This window comes from Schistocerca nitens, chromosome 8 (assembly GCF_023898315.1).
Source record: "Schistocerca nitens isolate TAMUIC-IGC-003100 chromosome 8, iqSchNite1.1, whole genome shotgun sequence".
NCBI classification, from domain to species: domain Eukaryota; kingdom Metazoa; phylum Arthropoda; class Insecta; order Orthoptera; family Acrididae; genus Schistocerca; species Schistocerca nitens.
In genome coordinates this window covers 590,982,685-591,002,935 of record NC_064621.1, presented here as the reverse complement: position 1 = coordinate 591,002,935, position 20,251 = coordinate 590,982,685, and the positions used below count along the sequence as shown (strand labels likewise).

Below are 20,251 nucleotides of genomic sequence, written 5' to 3'. Positions count from 1 at the left end.
CAGGTTCGAATCCTGCCTCGGGCATGGATGTTTGTGATGTCCTTAGGTTAGTTAGGTTTAACTAGTTCTAAGTTCTAGGGGACTAATGACCTCAGCAGTTGAGTCCCATAGTGCTCAGAGCCATTTGATCCCAAGTTCCTTTTTTAGTATTTCTGTTACTTAAGCCTTTAGCATTTTCCTTAATGGAGTTAAAAATTTTCATGGCTGTAACTTCTCTCATTTATTTTCGACAATGACTTCATAGATCTTTCGCAATGTTTCATTTTTTTAATTATAGTTCATCACACTTTTGCCACCACAAAATAGAAGTTTTGCTGCTGCTTCGTCATCTATCCCATCAATCACATACTGAGACATCGAGTCCTTATCTATATGAACACAGTTGGCGATATCCTTCATTACGAAACAATATTCTTGAAGAGACTCCTACTGTTTCTTCTATCGTTGAGACAGCAGTTGATGGATTTCAGCAGCACTTATTTTCAAATCGAATTTATCCTGTAAAGCTTTCTTTAGTGCAGCTCGCTTCTAACCCTGAATAAAAATCATAGCCAAACCTTCAAGTGATTTTTTGTCTGTATCAAGCTTTCGATTTCACCCCAACCCACAAAAAATGCTGTTTCTTCGAAGTCCATGATCCTCTTTTCAAATGCATATGTCACCCCGCATATCCGTCACCGCCGCTAAATGACCCTCAACGTTACATTGATCTTATGCATATGGTGAGAATCGTGTTCGCTTTTATCGACGATTTCTAAAACGGAATCTTTTTCTTTCTTTTTTTCGAGCATACTCTCTCTGTTATCGCTACCCACTTCGATTCCATCCTCTTCTTCATCTCTTAATATTCTAAGTTGTTAATTTTCAAACAAGTTTTCCAATGTTGAATAAGTAATAACAAATCGCGGTAGCAATTTCATACTTCGTCGGACTATTTGTAGACAATATATTGCAGATTGCTCCTAACGCCGCTTCTGAAAATGATGCTTTAGTGACTGACTTCTTAGTTTCAAGTTCAACAGGTTGCAATTTTAAAGTAAAACCAGAAGATTCTCAGAATCGTTTCCGATTTTTTGTGTCATCTGGAATTGTTCCGAAAATTTTAAATCGTTTTAATGCCTTTAACCGGCGCAGATTTGTTTTTATTTTTATTTTTTATATTGTTTTTCCGATTTCATCTAACGCTGCCATTCCTAGATTTTGTCTTCCTTTGTGCCATCTGCTTATTCTCCTTTCGTCACTTTTAAAATTTCTCCTTGCGTCGCTCTGCTTCTTCTAATAGTCGTTAAAAAGTGAATCCTCGTCGTAGATCCAAAATCATCAATATTACTCATCGTTATGTCGTCGCAGGCGAAACGGTGCTGCCCGCATCTCGTGGTCGTGCGGTAGCGTTCTCGCTTCCCACGCCCGGGTTCCCGGGTTCGATTCCCGGCGGGGTCAGGGATTTTCTCTGCCTCGTGATGGCTGGGTGTTGTGTGCTGTCCATAGGTTAGTTAGGTTTAAGTAGTTCTAAGTTCTAGGGGACTGATGACCATAGCTGTTAAGTCCCATAGTGCTCAGAGCCATTTTTTTGAAACGGTGCTCGGAAAATTTCACCATAAACGTCGTAGAATATGCAGTAAAACTGCGTCGTCACTCGTTCAGTTGATTGCGGACAAGCCCCCAAAATTTGTAGCAAAATCGTTTCCGATCTTCTTGAAGAACTATTTATTTAACTCCTAGCTACAAACTTTTTCACTGAACTGTCAAAAGAAGCAAAACAACTCAATCAACCAACTCCTCTTTTACTTGAGTATTGTGCCCCTACGAACACATAAAACTGCTGCCTGATATTTGGTTTCTCTTGCGTGTCACGATTCTCGCCAGGAGGAATACCGTTTAACTCCCCAATTCCACGTTATTAATATTACTATTTGGAAGGATTTGGTATGTGTTGCTATTGGTCAGATGTAAGAGAAGGGACATTAAGGATCTGATCCTGTCTATCTAAATAAGCAATTAATAAATAAATGTAGCTGAAATAAACTCTATTTCCAAGTAACGTCCAAAGCATTGTAGGGATCTTCGCTTGCATAGATTAATATAAATGTGACTGTAAGTATGTCCACTGGAAATCATCATTATTAATCTTTATATTGTTAGTTATTGGTCTGTTGATATTTTTCTCTCTAGATTCTTCTGATATAATGCAGATAACACCATACTCTCTCTTATCCAACGTGTCTTCCACGCTATAATATCTCAGTCTGTAATTGGCTCTTAACCTTCTCAATCCGCAGTACCCTCTGCTATTAACCTTACATACAGGGTGTTTCACTAAATGTGCTTGCCTCTGTAAGTTACAAAGTAATAGGCGACGGAAACATTTATTGCGGTAGGTCACCATAAAAAACGTTACACTGTCTGTGGAGCTATGAACGTAGTTTATTGCGTTATTACTCAAAGAGTTACAGCAAAAAGATAGAATTTTTAAATGGAACAATAGTTGTTTCTATCATGCACAGGAATCAGTAACACCAGCTGTGTATACACCAATTTGAATTACATTCCTACCACTTTTAGTTTGGGAGCTACAACCCGTCAGAGTTTCAGGGGCAGATACCACACACGCTGCGCATAACGCATTGCGCCTTCTAAATGTGGTGCGGCCGAGTTGTAACGTGGCCGGTGTCACGGAGCGAGACGCTTCCTCGATGCGCTGTTAGGCCGTCGGCACACGGACCGTGCTGTCGAACGTTAACGTTGAGCGTGCCAAGTTCAACGTGCTGCTGAACGCTCAGGAACAATGCGACTCGTGCATACGGTACGTGGGCCCCAACGAGGTATACACGATCGCAGCGCACTCCAGCGGCAGTTGAGGAATGTTTATAGTTCGTAAATCACACTGTTTATTCAACGCACGCGCGAAATTCGCACGTTAGCTCTGTTGAAACGCATATTTCCTTCATCGTCCACGAAAAGGAAAGTACCATGTCCAATCAATAAGGACACAGGCTTATAAAAGTTCCTTTACAAACAATGCGGTACAAATTTGGAATACTTCTCCGCATAAGATACACTTTATTTCATCATTCCCTCATTTTAGTAAAACCCCAAGGTCAGTCTTACTAGATCACTGTTCCTGCCCAGTAGCAGAATCATTGTAACGTATGAATTACGAAGCGTGAAAGAAAAAGGAGCAAAATATCTTTATATAAGTAGCGCAAGCTGTCCTGTAGATTAAGCCAATCGAACAAAGTCAAAGAAAGGTGAACTTATATTTACATAATATCAGATATTATAACATATACTTATATTAAACTAATAATAAAGTATCTAATAAATATGCGAATATTAGGAAAAAGAATTGGAAGTGTTACGACACGAACCACTGCACAATCAAAGACTCATTTCTTGACGGAGACGCTATTCATTACGCTAAACCAACAGTAGGCTCTATGTAGTTAATCATATTGTGTTACCCCCAGCTAAAAACATTAATCGTAGATAATTATGTTACTAACTGAAATTTAATTATAACAAATCGTACCAAGAACAATGCGTTTTGGGTGCTCTTCAGTGGTTTGCTGCCTTCAAATAGCCTACTCTCATAATACGCAAGTTTCAATCATTCTTTTGCCACGAATATAATGATTCTCATTATTTTATTGAAACGAATCAAACAACTAACAACTGGTTTTCCAGTGATTCTCAATTTGCTGGTGCTCAGAAACGGCATATATATACATGTAGGCTTGAAATGAATGCAAGTATGGCGCCTCACAACTCTGTACTGAAGGGGGACGGCGTGCGTGTGACGTAGGTGGCGTTGTGCCATCTCATTGGTCAACGCTCAGACGCACGCTCAGAATATCTGACATGCCCGATATTGCTCTGCACGTTCGGAAAGACTCCCGAACGTGTTATTCCACGCAATGACGCCAGAAACTCGGCACGCTCAACGCTCAACGTTCGGATGCACGGTACGTGTGCCGACGGCTTTAGACTGCCGACTGTCGCCGCACACGGCTGTATACCCGACAGTTCCAGCCACACAAACAAACGGGGCTCAATATACCACAGTTACTGACATCGGATGAAGATGGCATTCACGAACAACGAGTACGTTGACATGTTGCTGATGCTCGGCGAGTGCCGACGCAATGCCACTGAAGGAGCCACGGCGTACGCCGTGAGATATCCTAGGCGAAGAGCTCCGGCAGCGGTTACGTTCTTCCGTGCCGAACAACGACTTCTGGAAACAGGCAACTTGGTAATGCGCAACAGCAACAGACGAAGAACTGCAAGAAGTGAGGAGAAGGAGGAGTTTGTTTTAGCTGCAGTACACCACGATCCTCATGTCACCTTACGAGCCGTTGCTGCAGTCGCTGGTGTCAGTCTCGCATCTGTGTGGCGTATAGCACACGGCCATCGGTTTCACCCGTACCCCCTGTCACTGATCCAGCTGCATGGGAGCAATATCCGTGCGAGAGATATATTCTGTCAATGGGCCATACGTAATTTCACGCGTGAGCCTTTACGAGGTGTTATGTTCTCTGATCAGTCCACGTTCACAAATTATGGTGCAGTGAATCGCCAACGTACACTACTCGGCCGTAGACAATCCTCAGTGGTTACGATCTGTCTACCGTCAACTTAGGTGGTATATTAATGTAGGGTGTGGAATCATTGGGGATGAAATCATCGGTCCACACTACTTCCCATGTACACTGACAGGCGGGTTACGTCGCTCGTTTATAGTCGACAGGTTGCGTGGTCTCCTTAAACATGTGTTTCTACACACGAGAGTCCATATGTGGATGCAGCACGATGGTCACCCAGCCCATTCTGCGCGTGCTGTTGTGGAAGAACTAAACAGTAGGTTAGCAGGAAGGTGGTTGGGGCGCCATGGTCCTCATTCATGGCCCGCAAGGTCGCCCGATTTAACACCATTAGGTTTCTTTTTGTGGGGATATCTAAAGGATCGTGTTTACGTCACTGAGGCCACATCCCCAGATGAGCTAAAACGGCTCATTGAGGACGCATGTTGCTCCGTGTAACAAGCGATGTTACATCTTGTCCACAGACCCTTTAGAAGGCTCGTTGCATTGTGCATTGAGAAACATGGACACACTTTTGAACATTTCATTTAAATCAATTCCCCAACGCCAGAACATCCATCACCACCACACAGCCATGTATTATGTGCAGAGTGTGGTATCTGCCCCTGAAACTTTGAAGGGTTTTAGATCCCAAACCAAACGTGATAGTAATGTGATTTAAACTGATGCATACGCAGCTGGTGTTACTGATTCCAGTGCATGATAGAAACTACTATTGTTTCTTTTAAAAAATTGTATCTTTTTGCTGTAATTCTTTGGATAATAATACAATAAACTATTTTTATAGCTCCGCGGACAGTGTAACTTTTCTTATGGTGACCTACTGGAATAAATATTTTCGTCGCCTATTACTTTGTAACTTACAGAGGCAACCACATTTAGTGAAAAACCATGTATGTCCTACCACTAACTCCAGAAGCAGAACTTATAAGTACAGAAAAGTCAAAATGATATCCTCTAAATACATTTAGACCTGCAATAATTTGTTGATAATTTGGGGCGCCAGCGGTTTCAATAGTAATAGCTTTGAAGTTCTTGTAAACACGGAAGTGAGGTCAACGACGTGTTCGTCTCCTCGGCGTTGCAGAAATTTCCTGATTTATTTTCACTGGAGTTACAATCACCCGCCGGGTAGCTGTTTGGTCTAACGGGAAGGCGTGCCGGTCCCGGAACGAATCTGCCCGGCGGATTAGTTTGATGATCCGGTGTGCCGGCCAGTCTGTGAATGGTTTTTAAGGCGGTTTTCCATCTGCCTCGGTGAATGCGGACTGGTTCCCCTTACTCCGCCTCAGTTACAGTATGTCGACAATTGCTGCGGAAACACTTTCTCCACGTACACGTACACCACAATTAGTCTACCAGGCAAACATAGGGGCTACGCTGGTCTAGTGTGAGACGTTCCCGGGGGGGGGGGGGGGGGGTGCACTGGGGCGGATCGCACAATAAATTTAGAAATTTGTGGTAAGGTCTTATGGGACCAAACAGCTGAGGTCATCGGTCCCTAAGCTTACACACTACTTAAGCTAACTTAAACTAACTTACGCTAAGGAAGACACACACACCCATGCCCGAAGGAGGATTCGAACCTCCGACGGGTGCTGCCACGCGGACCGTGACAAGGTGCCTGAGACCGCTCGGCTATTCCATCCGGCGACCCTCACAATAGCCCTGGGTTCGGCGTGGAGCGGCGGTTGGGTGAGGGGACTGCTGAAGCCTGCTGTGGGATTGTGAACCACTGCGGGCTACGGCGGAGACGAAGCCTCACAATATAATACTTGCACTCACACCATATTGCATTTTCGCATCAAAGATCTCAAAAATACTTTGAAATTGGCTTCGAAATAGTGTTTTGTTACGCTGTATGTTGTTTGAACTTATTAAGATTAATGGTTCAAATGGCTCTGACCACTATGGGACTTAACATCTTAGGTCATCAGTCCCCTAGAACTTAGAACTACTTAAACCTAACTAACCTAAGGACATCACACACATCCATGCCCGAGGCAGGATTCGAACCTGCGACCGTAGCAGTCGCGCGGTTCCGGACTGAGCGCCTAGAACCACTAGACCACCGCGGTCGGCCTATTAAGATTCATGGCGCCATCTTTATTCCCAACAATGTTAACAAACTGAGACGCAAATAAATTACTAGTGACTGGTTACAGTAAACTTGTTTCGTTAAAGCGTTTATTAATGGTTCTGTCAGCAGCAGCCGTATTTATTAGTCGTTACGAACATCACAGCCTCATTTCAAACCTGAACTACTGAGGCTGCACTGGAAGTGCCTCATCTTAACAATAAACAGTGAGTGGCAACGTGCTCTATAAATGTTTGCGGGATAGAGCATGTGTTGGTACGCAATGCTTATTATTAAGATCAGGCACTGTCAGTGCAGCCTGAGTAGTTCAGGCTTGCAAATGAAGCTGTAAGGTTCGTAACTGGTCACCTAATACATACTGCAACTGTTGACAGAACCATTAATAAACGCTTTAAGAAATTTAAATAAAGTTGCTATTCTCTCAACGAAAAGTTGAAGCAGAAGACACCTGTTGTTTCATTCTGCAGCGTATTTACCTTAAACATGAAACACATTGTGTGTTCCCTCAAGATAAAAAGGTATCGTATGTAAAATTTTTATAAGATCAAAGATGATTAGTTTTGATTTTGAGGATCCTTTACGTATCATATATCGAGGTGAAGGAAGAAGCGTGGAAATGTATGCTTGCACTTCAGGGCTTGGTGAAAAGAGAAATAGATAGTGGAAAACAAAAGAGTACCAACAGAAATGTAAACACAGTTGCCGCAATAAGCTATCAGAAATTAGTGAACAGATTAAGTATGAAAACAAGTGGCGTAAGGAAGAACAGGTGGTTTGTTGAGGCAATCGTAACCAGAATATTTTGAATCTTCCAACGGCACCGGCTGTAGAGGAAGAACCAAAGAGGGTCTCACTGATAAGGATTACCTGAATATAGAAATTATAAACTTATGTACTCGTGTAGCTTTTCGGCCGTGGTGACGCCACTGTCACTTGCTCTGCACAGGGCAGATGACGCCGATCAAGCACCTGTCGCTCCACCACCTGCTGCCTGACACGGACCACTACATGACGTACGAGGGCTCGACGACGCACCCCGGCTGCTGGGAGACCACCGTCTGGATCATCCTCAACAAGCCCATCTACATCTCCAGGCAAGAGGTAAGCCAACGGCGACAGTTGTTGCAGTCATAGAATCATACGTCCACATTTACTGTGATTGAACAAGTCGAATTTTTGAAAGAAAGAACTTTAAGGCGTTGACTGTCACCGGCGGACATAGCTCAGCTTCGTACTTGTGATTAGTATGTAGTAGCGTACTGTGTATTAATTTGTATTTCTTGATTGAGTTGACGCCGGTGTCCACGAAATCAGGTACGATGTCTTGTTCAACATTTTTTGCTAATTTAGCTTCAAGAGAATTTTTATTGCTGATTCTTACGAAGTTTACTTCCATTACTAAGTTGACTGTAATTTTATATTTTAGTACGAACAGTACGGACTGTACTACTGCTGATCTCCTCCCCTGTTCCACACGCAAATGGAGCAATGGAGAAACGACTATCTAAATGCCTCCGTATGAGCCCTAAACTCTATTATCTTCGTGGTCCTTACTCGAAATGTACGATGGCGAGTAGAATCGTTCTGCAGTCAGCCTGAAAAGTGGGTTCTCTAAATTTTCTCAATAGTGCTCTTCGAAAAAAACGTGGCCTTCCCTCCCCTTCCTTGCCATTGACAGTCTACATATTATATCCTCTCTACTTCGACCATCATCAGTTATTTTGCTCCCCAAATAGCAAAACACATTTACTTCTTTAAGCCTTTCATTTCCTAATCTAATTCCAGCAGCATCACCCGATTTTCCATTATCCTCGTTTTTCTTCTCTTGATGTTCGTCTTATATCCACCTTTCAAGACACTGTCCATTCCGTTCAGCTGCTCTTCCAGGTCCTTTGCTGTCTCTGACAGAATTACAATGTCATCGGCGAACCTCAAAGTTTTTATTTCTTCTCCATGGATTTTAGTTCCTACTCCGAATTTTTCCTTTGTTTCCTTAACTGCTTGCTCAATATGCAGATTGAATAACATCGGGGATAGACTACAACCCTATCTCACTCCCTTCCCATCTGCTGCTTCCCTTTCACGCCCCTCGACTCTTATAACTGCCATCTGGTTTCTGTACAAATTGTAAATAGCCTTTCGCTCCCTAAATTTTACCCCTGCCACCTTCAGAATTTGAAAGATAGTATTCCAGTCAACATTGTCAAAAGCTTTCTCTAAGTCTACAAATGCTAGAAACGTAGGTTTGCCTTTCCTCAAACTAGCTTCTAAGATAAGCTGTAGGGTCAGTATTGCCTCACGTGTTCCAGTATTTCTACGGAATCCAAACTGATCTTCCCCAAGGTCGGCTTCTACCAGTTTCTCCATTCGTATGTAAAGAATTCGCGTTAGTATTTTGCATCCGTGACTTATTAAACTGGTAGTTCGGTAATTTTCACATCTGTCAACACCTGCTTTCTTTGGGATTGGGATTATTATATTCTTCTTGACGTCTGAGGGTATTTCGCCTGTCTCATACATCTTGTTCACCAGATGGTAGAGTTTTGTCAGGACTGGCTCTCCCAAGGCTGTCAGTAGTTCTAATGGAATGTTGTCTACTCCGGAGGCCTTGTTTCGACTCAGGTCTTTCATTGCTCTGTCAAACTCTTCACGCAATATCATATCTCCCATTTCATCTTCATCTACATCCTCTTCCATTTCCATAATATTGTCCTCAAGAACATCGCCCTTGTATAGATCCTCTATATACTCCTTCCACCTTTCTGCTTTCTCTTCTTTGCTTAGAACTGGGTTTCCATCTGAGCTCCTGATATTCATGCAAGTGGTTCTCTTTTCTTCAAAGGTGTCTTTAATTTTCCTGTAGGCAGTATCTATCTTAACCCTAGTGATACGCGCCTCTACATCCTTACATTTGTCCTCTAGCCATGCCTGCTTAGCCATTTTGCTCTTCCTGTCGATCTCATTTTTGAGACGTTTGTATTCCTTTTTGCCTGCTTCATTTATTGCATTTTTATATTTTCTCCTTTCATAAATTAAATTCAATACCTCTTCTGTCACCCAATGATTTCTATTAGCCCTCGTCTTTTTACCTACTTGGTCCTCTGCTGCCTTCACTATTTCATTCCTCAAAGCTACCCATTCTTCTTCTAATGTATTTCTTTCCCCCATTTTTGTGAATCGTTCGCTAATGCTCTCCCTGAAGCTCTCTACAACCTCTGTTTCTTTCAGTTTATCCAGGTCTCATCTTCTCAAATTCCCACCTTTTTTCAGTTACTTCAGTTTTAAGCTACAGTTCATAACCAATAGATTGTGGTCAGAGTCTACATCTGCCCGCGGAAATGACTTACAGTTTAAAACATGGTTCCTGAATCTGTGTCTTACCACTATATAATCTATTTGAGACCTTCCATTATCTGTAGGGTTCTTCCATGTAAACAACCTTCTTTTATGATTCCGGAACCAAGTGTTAGCTATGATTAAGTTATGCTCTGTGCAAAATTCTACCAGGCGGCTTCCTCTTTCATTTCTTATCCCCATTCCATATTCACCTACTATCGAATTTCAGTCACACATGCCATTTAAATTTTCGTCTCCCTTCACTATCTGAATAATTTCCTTTATCTCATCATACATTTCATCAATCTCTTCATCTGCGGAGCTAGTTGGCATATAAACCTGTTCTAATCTTATAGGCATTGACTTCGAATCTATCTTTGCCTCAATAATGCGTTCACTATGTTCTTTGCAATAGCTTACCCGCATTGCTATTGTCCTATTCATTATTAAACCTACTCCTGCATTACCCCTATTTGATTTTGTATTTATAAGCCTGTAGTCTTGTTTCTCCTGCCACCGAACTTCACTTATTTCCACTATTTCTAACTTTAACCTATACATTTCCCTTCCAAAATTTTCTTACCTACCTGCCCGATTAAGGGATCCGCAGAACGCCAGTTTTCTTTCTCCTGATAACGACGTCCTCCTGAGTAGTCCCCGCCCGGAGATCCGAATGGGGGACTATTTACCTCCGGAATATTTTACCCATGAAGATGCAATCATCATTAAACCATACAGTAAAGCTGTATGCCTTCGGGAAAAATTACGGCTGTAGTTTCGCTTGCTTTCAGCGGTTCGCAGCACCAGCTCAGCAAAGCCGTTTTGGTTAGTGTTACAAGGCCAGATCAGTCAATCATCCAGACTGTTACCCCTGCAACTACTGAAATGGCTCCTGCCCCTCTTCAAGAACCACACATTTGTCTGGCCTCTAAACAGATACCGCTCCGTCGTAGTTCCACCTACGGTACGGCTATCTGTATGCTGAGGCACGGAAGGTCCATGGTTCATGGTGGTGCGGGGGGTGGGGATCCTAAAAGGTTTGATCATTTTCTTCCGAGACAAGTATGGAAGTATTTCCGGTACAACTAAGTTCGTAAACTGTTCGCGTGTCCCCGTGATTAAAATATACCATGGTTGGCAAAACGGCGCTATCCAAAACCAGCGCCGAGGCGACTGGTGCACCATGGGCCATAAATTGCAGGGGTGAACAACGGCTGCGGGAATGTGTTGGGGCAACATGCCACTGTCGAGCAACTGACGGCACAGATGAACCAAGCGGCTACCAGCAGCGTCTCCTCAACGAGGATCCAGCGAACGTTGCAGTATATGGGCCTCCGCCGCCGGCGCCAGGTTCCTGCACCCAAGCTGCCTGCTGTTTATCAATTGGAATTTGAACGCTGTCGTAGCTACTTCCACCGAGTGGTGACATATGGCCTTTTTCAGATGACAGATGGCCGTTGGTGTGTATGGCGTGAAACGTCTGAAAGCAAACCACCCAGCAACAACAGAGGGAGCAGTTTGGTCTGGGGAATGTTTTCGTGGTATTCCCTGGGTGATTTAATCATTCAGGAAGGCCCAATGGATCAACAAAAACACGCTTCTACCCTAAGTGACCACGCTCACCTCCACACGCAGTTTACTTATCCTCGGCACTAGGATATCTGACAGCAGGGCAATGCACTGGGTCACAGAGCTCACCTTGTACGTGAGTTGATCAAAAGATCACCAGGATGAGTTCACCTTCCCCCTTTGACCACCAAACTCCCCAGGTTTAAATCCAGTCGAAAATCTGTGGGACCACCAGCAAACCTAGCGGAGGTGACCACGTCAGTGGAATTGGCATTGTTCCACATCCCTGTTGGTACCTTCCACAACCTCACTGACATTCTGGGATGTTAAATGTTACATTTCAGTCACTGTTCTCAATAATTCTGCTATTCTGTATGATTCAAGGACTGGCTGATTTAGCGGGACTGTCGATGAACGATAGGCTGCGTGTGTGTTCGTCAAGCCAGGGCCGTATGTATGCAACTTAGCGCAGGCAGCTGTTGTCAACTGATCACAGTACACTCACTATGAAGAAGTAGGAGAGAGGGTTACACCTGGCCACCGGAATTTTGGAAGTAAACATCGTGTTTCCTTATTTCGGTAACTTGAATAAGTATACCCAGCTCATTATACGGAAAGTATTCTCAAATCATCATAGAACTATCAGCGGTCTGCAACACGCCCTTCACACAGCGTGGGCTAAGCACCTCATTGCACCGCCGGTGCACACTATCTATTGCATCACTTGAAAACAATCAGAATCGCGATTCGACGGACCACTCTGCACCATTCCAGTGGGATTCTGTCCTACCTACGTTGGTTACCCATCTAAGACATGCACATATATGTGGCGCTTTGAACAACGACCTTCAAAATGCCCACTTATCGCAAATTCCCTTCGCAATATTCGACACGGAACTGACTGACCAGCGTTCACTGACAGCAACAATTCCTGTTGTCTCATGAAAACAATCACTCTCAAACGCAACTAACGTTTGTTAAGTCTGATAACAGGTTTCAGTCAAACACGACCATTTTCATTACACTAACAACAAAATGGGCCAAGTATGATGCTGCCAATCAGCATACAACGTGATACACAGCAGCGTAGTTACAAAATAAAAACTGAATATATCTTTGGTTGCGGACATGTTGTACGTACCAAAAGGTACAACTCAACTGCTGACTAAATGTCGGTGTTATAAGGGTATAACAACGCCCACCGTTCCACACGAGATCAGTTGAGTAAACCAGTGTAGGAAAAAATTTCCAGTGGCGTGTGTGTAACACAAAAAATTCGTCTTGTGCATGTAAACATAATAAAACGTTGTTTACAATCCACAAATATATTTAAAATATTTAAAAGGCTATTAAGACACAAATGGCTGATAGTGGCTATAACGTAGAGAAACAGCCGTCTGTGATCATTAGAAAGAACTACTACAGAGTGTTAGTATTGCCACAGAATGTTTAACATTGTTGATAGAAATGGCGAACCAAATACGTAGAGTAGGACGCCAACGGTTGCCACAGGAACGCAATCTTGCTATTCCCGCCGTCCGAGCCGTAAGACGTCCCGCAGGCCTCCCAGTAGCACGAAGCGTGTCCCACCCTATGCTCAGTGTCATGTGGCTTTTACTATGAAACCATCTGGATCAGTTACAGGTAATCGATTGATACACTACTGGCCCTTAAAGTTGCTACACCACGAATATGACGTGCTACAGACCGACAGGAAGAAGATGCTATGATATGCAAATAATTAGCTTTTCAGAGCATTCACACAAGGTTGGCGCGGGTGGCGACACCAACAACGTGGTGACATGAGGAAAGTTTCCAACCGATTTCTCATACAGAAACGGCAGTTGACCGGCGTTTCCTGGTGAAACGTTGTTGTGATGCCTCGTGTAAGGTGGAGAAATGCGTACCATCACGTTTCGGACTTTGATAAAGGTCGGATTGTAGCCTATCGCGATTGCGGTTTATCGTATTGCGACGTTGCTGCTCGCGTTGGTTGAGATCCAATGACTGTTAGCAGACTATTGAATCGATGGGTTCAGGAGGGTAATATGGAACGCCGTGCTGGATCCCAACGGTCTCGTATCACTAGCAGTCGAGATGACAGGCAGCCACCTCTCGATTCTTGAGTCAACAGATGGTGACGTTTTCAAGACAACAACCATCTGCACGAACAGTTCGACGACGTTTGCAGCAGCAGGGACTATCAGCTCGAAGACCATGACTGCGGTTACCCTTGACGCTGCATCACAGACAGGAGCGCCTGCGATGGTGTACTCAACGACGAACCTCAGTGCACGAATGACACAACGTCACTTTTTCGGATGAATCCTAGTTCTGTTTACAGCAACATGATGGTCGCATCCGTGTTTGGCGACATCACGGTGAACGCACATTGGAAGCGTGTATTCGTCATCGCCATACTGGCCTATCACCCGACGTTATGGTATGGGGTGCCATTGGTTACACGTCTCGGTCACCTCTTGTTCGCCTTGACGGCACTTTGAACAGTGGACATTACATTTCAGATGTGTTACGACCCGTGGCTCTACCCTTCATTCGATCCCTGCGAAACCCTACATTTCAGCAGGATAATGCACGACCGCATGTATCAGGTCCTGTAAGGGCCTTTCTGAATACAAAAAATGTTCGACTGCTGCCGTAGCCAGCACATTCTCCAGATCTCTCACCAACTGAAAACTTCTGGTCAATGGTGGCCGAGCAACTGGCTCGTCACAATACGCCAGTCACTACTCTTGATGAACTGTGGTACTGTGATGAAGTTGCATAGGCAGGTGTACCTGTACACGCCATCCAAGCTCTGTTTGACTCAATGCCCAGGAGTATCAAGGCCGTTATGACGGCCAGAGGTGGTTGTTCTGGGTAATGATTTCTCAGGATCTATGCATCCAAATTGCGTGGAAATGTAATCACATGTCAGTTCTAGTATAATATATTTGTCTAATGAGTACCCGTTTACCATGTGGATTACTTCTTGGTGTAGTAATTTTAACTGCCAGTAGTGTACAAGTCAGGAAACAGAATTAAGGAAATTAAAAGAAAGACGGAACTCCCGTCTGTCACGCAGCTACTTAGATTGCATTTAAAAGCACTGAAAACTATAGTGAAAATTATGTCAGCACTAAGTGCTACGAAAATGAGGGTCAGTTGCATGTTTTCAAAGCCACTTATCGTGTTTGAAGCCGTTGCTTGTTGACATGGCTTGGCGTTCGTCTCCGATTCCTGTTTGTTATGCTATTTTTATTGCTTCTGTTGTTAGGCCATGCTACCTGGCGCACTTGGTGAACCATTACTTGCAGAAAAGTGGGACAGTCTGCATTGTACGCTATCAAGTGGGGCAACATCATTCGTGAGCAAGTCCTAACGCGATAACTGTTTCCTCCTGTCCTGTCGCGTCTCCACAATGACCCATATTACTCTGCTTATTCTATGAAACCGACGGACACGAAGACACCACTTCAGTGCCCTGACTTACGTCAGAGGTGGAGTGCCACATGACTGCTTGACAATACTTCTGCAGCACCTACAGGGCTCAGAAACGTCGAGTACTTCCAGAATGTAGCTGTGGGGGTTCGAAGGGGGGGGGGGGGGGGGAGACAATTTATATTCCGGTGAATTTATCTTTCATAAAAACTAGTAACCAATAATGCAGTACTCTTAATGCGTAATCAGAGAGTGCGGGAAGGTCCATTGTGGCTTACATGCGAGGCCCCTTGTTGCAGATGTACTCGCTGCGGCTGCTGATGCAGGGACCGCAGGAGGAGCAGAAGGCGCCGCTGGGGAACAACGTGCGGCCTCCCCAGCACCTGCATCACCGCACCGTCAGGACCAACATCGACTTCTTCCGCGCATCACACCACAAGGTGAGTGCCCTAAGTTCCTATAAAGCTGAACCACGAACCTTTCCCAAGACTGAATCTGGAAACATGCTAAAGTTTTCAACCCTCAACTTCACAACTAGTTTTCTAGCAGCAGTTCGTACCAGCCTCATTTACACGTCGCTATCCTTTAAACAGACCCTAATGTCTTCTTTGGAAACCAATCTCCGAGTTACTTCCAGGCCATTCTTTCCAGTCCGCGCTCCTGTAGGAGCTAATTTTGCAGCATAATCAGGTGAACTGAAAAGGAACTGAGTGAAGTGGCGCAGTGGCTATAAATGAGACTCACTCATGCGAAGAGCTACATGGAATTGTATCTATGATAAACTATATTCACATTTCGATCGTTTCCGTCCAGTCAACCAGATTTGAACACGGAAGCAGCTCTTTCGTTAAGGTGACAGTCGCACCTTACAAACATTCTGCAGCCAGTGTTAACCAGAGAAATAAAAAAAAATGTTTCAAATGGCTCTGAGCACTATGGGACTTAACATCTATGGTCATCAGTCCCCTAGAACTTAGAACTACTTAAAGCTAACTAACCTAAGGACATCACACAACACCCAGCCATCACGAGGCAGAGAAAATCCCTGACCCCGCCGGGAATCGAACCCGGGAACCCGGGCGTGGGAAGCGAGAACGCTACCGCACGACCACGAGATGCGGGCAGAGAAATATATTTGTAGAGTTAAGTGAAGTGGGAGAAGTGATCGGGTTTATAAGTTTTTTTAGATCAAATCTGAAGACTATCAGGTACCACCGTAGTAAAAAATTTTGGTTGCAAAACGTATTGTCATAAACGAATGAAAAGATAATTTTCGTGGAGGTAACTTTTAGCACCCTTCTTACGACAGACGGAGGGACCTCTTCGCAGATGAGTCGCCATTGTTTCTTTTCCATCCTCCGCACACGGTGACGATCTGACATGGTGTACGGACAAAACGTCTTAATAAACTGGATATACAGCCTCAATAAATATTCTTTATTGACGTCGCACAGTGCACTCAAACAGGTGTGATAGCTTGTTGGCATTTAAAAACCTTTCTACTTCTCTGCTTAGTTACATATTTTTTGACGACCTATGATGTTTTACTACTAATTGAATCACTACCTCAGTATGTCTTCCACGTGTCTACTGGGCAGAAATATGTTTTCGACGAAAAGACAGCCCTAAGCTGAGACAGCAACTGTGACGGCTTTCCTTTACACTACGGGACTTCAAAACGTAAGTCAACCATGTCGTCCCTCACTAAGATCATTCTTCAACAAGAGCTGTACATTGTCAGAGAAGAACCAATGTTCCGGGTTTCCCTGGACAGAGCGTTGCTGCGGTGCGTATAACAGGTGCATCACGGTGTGGGAGTGGAATGACACGGCAACTGTAAACCTACCCAAAAGTTGAAATACGCGCATCGTTAAGATTCTTATGGGCAATAAGTTTAAACTGCACACGGATTCAAGGTGAGATTCTAGTCGCATATGGACTAAATGCGATGTCGCGTCCTCCCACAATGAAATGGTACCAACAATGTGACCAAGCCCACACAGTTCCGGGTAATGCTGATTTCGAAGAAAGGGCGTCGACATTATAAACGGACGACGATACCCAGCCAAACCATGTACTGATTCGCAGCAGCCGTAGATGTTTTGAGGATGAGAACGCCCACGTTGCGGTTCTGGAATGGCGCTGAGCTCAAGGAGCGAGTTTCTATCGTCGAGGAATTGAAGAACTGGCAGAAATTTTCGACCGTTGTTTACAGCGACTGTGGTACTATGTTGAAAAAAAATCGTGTATCTATGTGACTGAAGTGTAGCGCAACATTCGACAAAAAATGTTAGCACTGCCATAATAGCGTGCAGCTTACTTTTTGAAGTCACCTCGTATCTACGTCTGTGTGTTTCTTTATGTACTTTCGTCGAACCTCTTTTATTTCATGCTAAACTGTACATCATGTATCATCTTTAAAATTGAAAGGAAAAGACAAGAAAATGTTAAATAGGACACCGCTGCTATCAAACATAAGGCAAAATATTCAAGCAAGTAACAACAGTGACGTGATAGAACATGCAAAATAGCTGAAAACTGTTCGTAAATGTCTTAGAGACACTGTGAAAATATACAACGAAAATTTTGTAAGCGAAACAAATGAAAACAACAAAAGAGTGTAGGATACATAAGTTCGGCATACACTAGTTAAAGTAGCTCCGTAACCAATAACTGAAAGAAAATTCTGAAAGGAATCTACGACTTTTTTAAAAAGTTTGTATAGTTCAACAGATGAATGAAAAATACAAATAGAACATAATGACATTCCGGAAATAATTCCTAATGACCTTTACAGAGCCATGCAAGGAAAGGAACTGGAGGAAATAATGATTTAGTAGAAATGATCAACATGTAAAGAAATGTTTTACGAAAGAAACATGCATATGTTTATGAAATAAGAAAATGCCTCGAAACTGGAACATAGCTATGATTTTTTAATTCCCTATAAAGCTGTTAGAAGAGATATAAATAACTGTAGGCGTATTAGTTGAAATAGGGGTCAGGCATGTAGTTTCTTACGACTGAATGGGTAGAAAAGAAAACAGGCGGAAACAGAAATAGTCCAGCGTACTGCAGGTGAGCACAATAGGGTTTTCAGAACTATTATTTCTAAATTTCTAAACCTGAAGGTTTGCAGTTTGAAAGTATTTCCTTTATATTCCAACATCTTTTTGGCATTCATTCTTCGGCTTCGGCCATCTTCAAGGTAAGTAAATGAGTGAATTCGAAAACAGTATTTGGTCAACCTGAAATACCGAAAGAAAAAGGAAACTTTCTCAGATGCGAGCCCGAAAGATGATGGTACCGTTTACCTATCCGTCGGCAAAACGTCAAGAAACATTCCCTGTTTGGTGTTATGCCCACCGAGCCACGGGTCTCTAGTACGCAAACCGTTCAAAACTTGAATAATGAGAAGATACATGTTGGGAATTACTGAGATACGTGAAAACTAAGAAATTCATCTGGGTACAGACATGAGTGGAAGGTTTTATGACTGTAACTAAAATTAAGTATGTGTTTCTTAAAAAATAGGTTAAAGAAGATCAATGTTCCCTTTATAGTAGAAGTAGATTTAATGAAAACGTTCCACGACGTTGACTGGCATATACATTTTGAAATCCTAAAGGTAGCAGACATTAAGTACATTTAGCTAAGGGTTATTCACCGCTGCAGACTGTAGTTATAAGAGTCGTAACACACGGAAGGGCAGCATGGCTGAGAATGGAATGAGACGAAGTTGTAGCCTATCCCAGACGTTTATTAATCTGTGCACTGGACATCATTAAAGGAAGCGAAAAAAATCTTGGAAGAGAAATTAATGTTCACGGAGAAGCAATAAAAACTTCGAGGTTGACTCTTGACATTGTTATTCTGCTAGAGGCATAAAAAATCTAGGAAGATGGGTTGAATAGGATAAATAGTGCCTTGAAAAGAGAATATAAGCTAAATATTAACAAAAGTAAAACAGGAGTAATGGACCGTACTAGAAATAAATGAGGGAATTAGATTAGGAAGTGAGACACTAAAAGTAGTAGAAGAGTTTTGCTATTTGGGCAGCAAACTAACTGATGGTGGTCGAAGTAGAGAGAACATAAAATGTAAAGCGGCAATTGCAAGAAATGGGTTTCTGAAGCAGAGAAAAATAATAATACCGAATATAAAGTTAAGTGTTAGGAAGTCATGTATGCAGATCTGGAGTGAAACGTGGACAATAAGCACTTCAGACAAGAAGAGAACAGAAGGTTCTCAAACGTGTGCTACAGAAGAATGCTAAACATTGAGTTGGTAGAAAGAGCAACTAGTAAGAGAGCGCAGAATCGAATTGAGGGAAAAAATACGTGGTACAGCTCGACTAAAGTAAGTGATCGGTTTATAAGGCACATTCTGAGGCCCGTAGCAAACGTCAGTTCCGTTATGGAGGGTGAAGTGTGGGTAACAGTCGTGGAAGGAGACCGAAGGATAAATATATTAATCAAGTTCAGATGGATGTAGGTTTAAACAATTACGCAGACATAAACATTTTTACAGACGATAGACTAACGTGGAGGACAGCATCAGACGAGTCCTAGTGATGAAGACCACATGAGCATGACATGCAGCAGTTGAAATGATAATACATGGAACACGATACTTCTTGAACTAGATCTCAAAACCAAGAAAATAGACGATGACTACATAATGGAATGTGGATAGATGATACCAAAAACCGTAAAGTTGATTCGGGGTGCGGGATACGGAAAATCTTGACATGAACATCAATATCGAAAGGTTAAATTCTCTTTTTCGGCACTGTCTAAGACATTATCGACTACATCTGCTGCTTTTAATGGGACCTAGAAATTGGACTACGTAATAACTGAGATGATCCGTGCAACGGTTCTGTTGTGGATCTCCATAGGCCAAACGTTGCAATGTAATGGAGTTGGTATCCTGTGTCTGGCATTCTCTGGAGACTGTGGTTGACGTTATGTTCTGGAGGCCGTACCAACTTGTGTCCTTTCAAGGCAAATGCCTTTCAGAACCTGTGTCTTCTAGTAGCCATCAACATTTGTGGTGGGTAGGAGGTAACAGCCCTTATTCAGTAACCAACAGGTACTGCGTATCGCGGTCTTGAAATTGTAATGTCATCGGGTGAGCACTTGTCCAGTACACAGCATGACGAAATACTGCTTCTGTGCTTGAGCGATGTCATGTACGACACCTT

General features: G+C 43.2%; 1 protein-coding gene across 1 annotated transcript in view; it reads left to right on the top strand.

The window, feature by feature from the left end:
* The window catches only part of LOC126198789 (carbonic anhydrase-related protein 10-like), a 367,685-nt gene that overhangs the window by 315,239 nt on the left and 32,195 nt on the right, over window positions 1-20,251 (top strand). Inside the window, exons 7-8 of the mRNA XM_049935358.1 lie at window positions 7,646-7,800; window positions 15,345-15,485. Coding sequence (XP_049791315.1) covers window positions 7,646-7,800; window positions 15,345-15,485 — 296 coding nt within the window. The remainder of the gene's footprint in view (window positions 1-7,645; window positions 7,801-15,344; window positions 15,486-20,251) is intronic.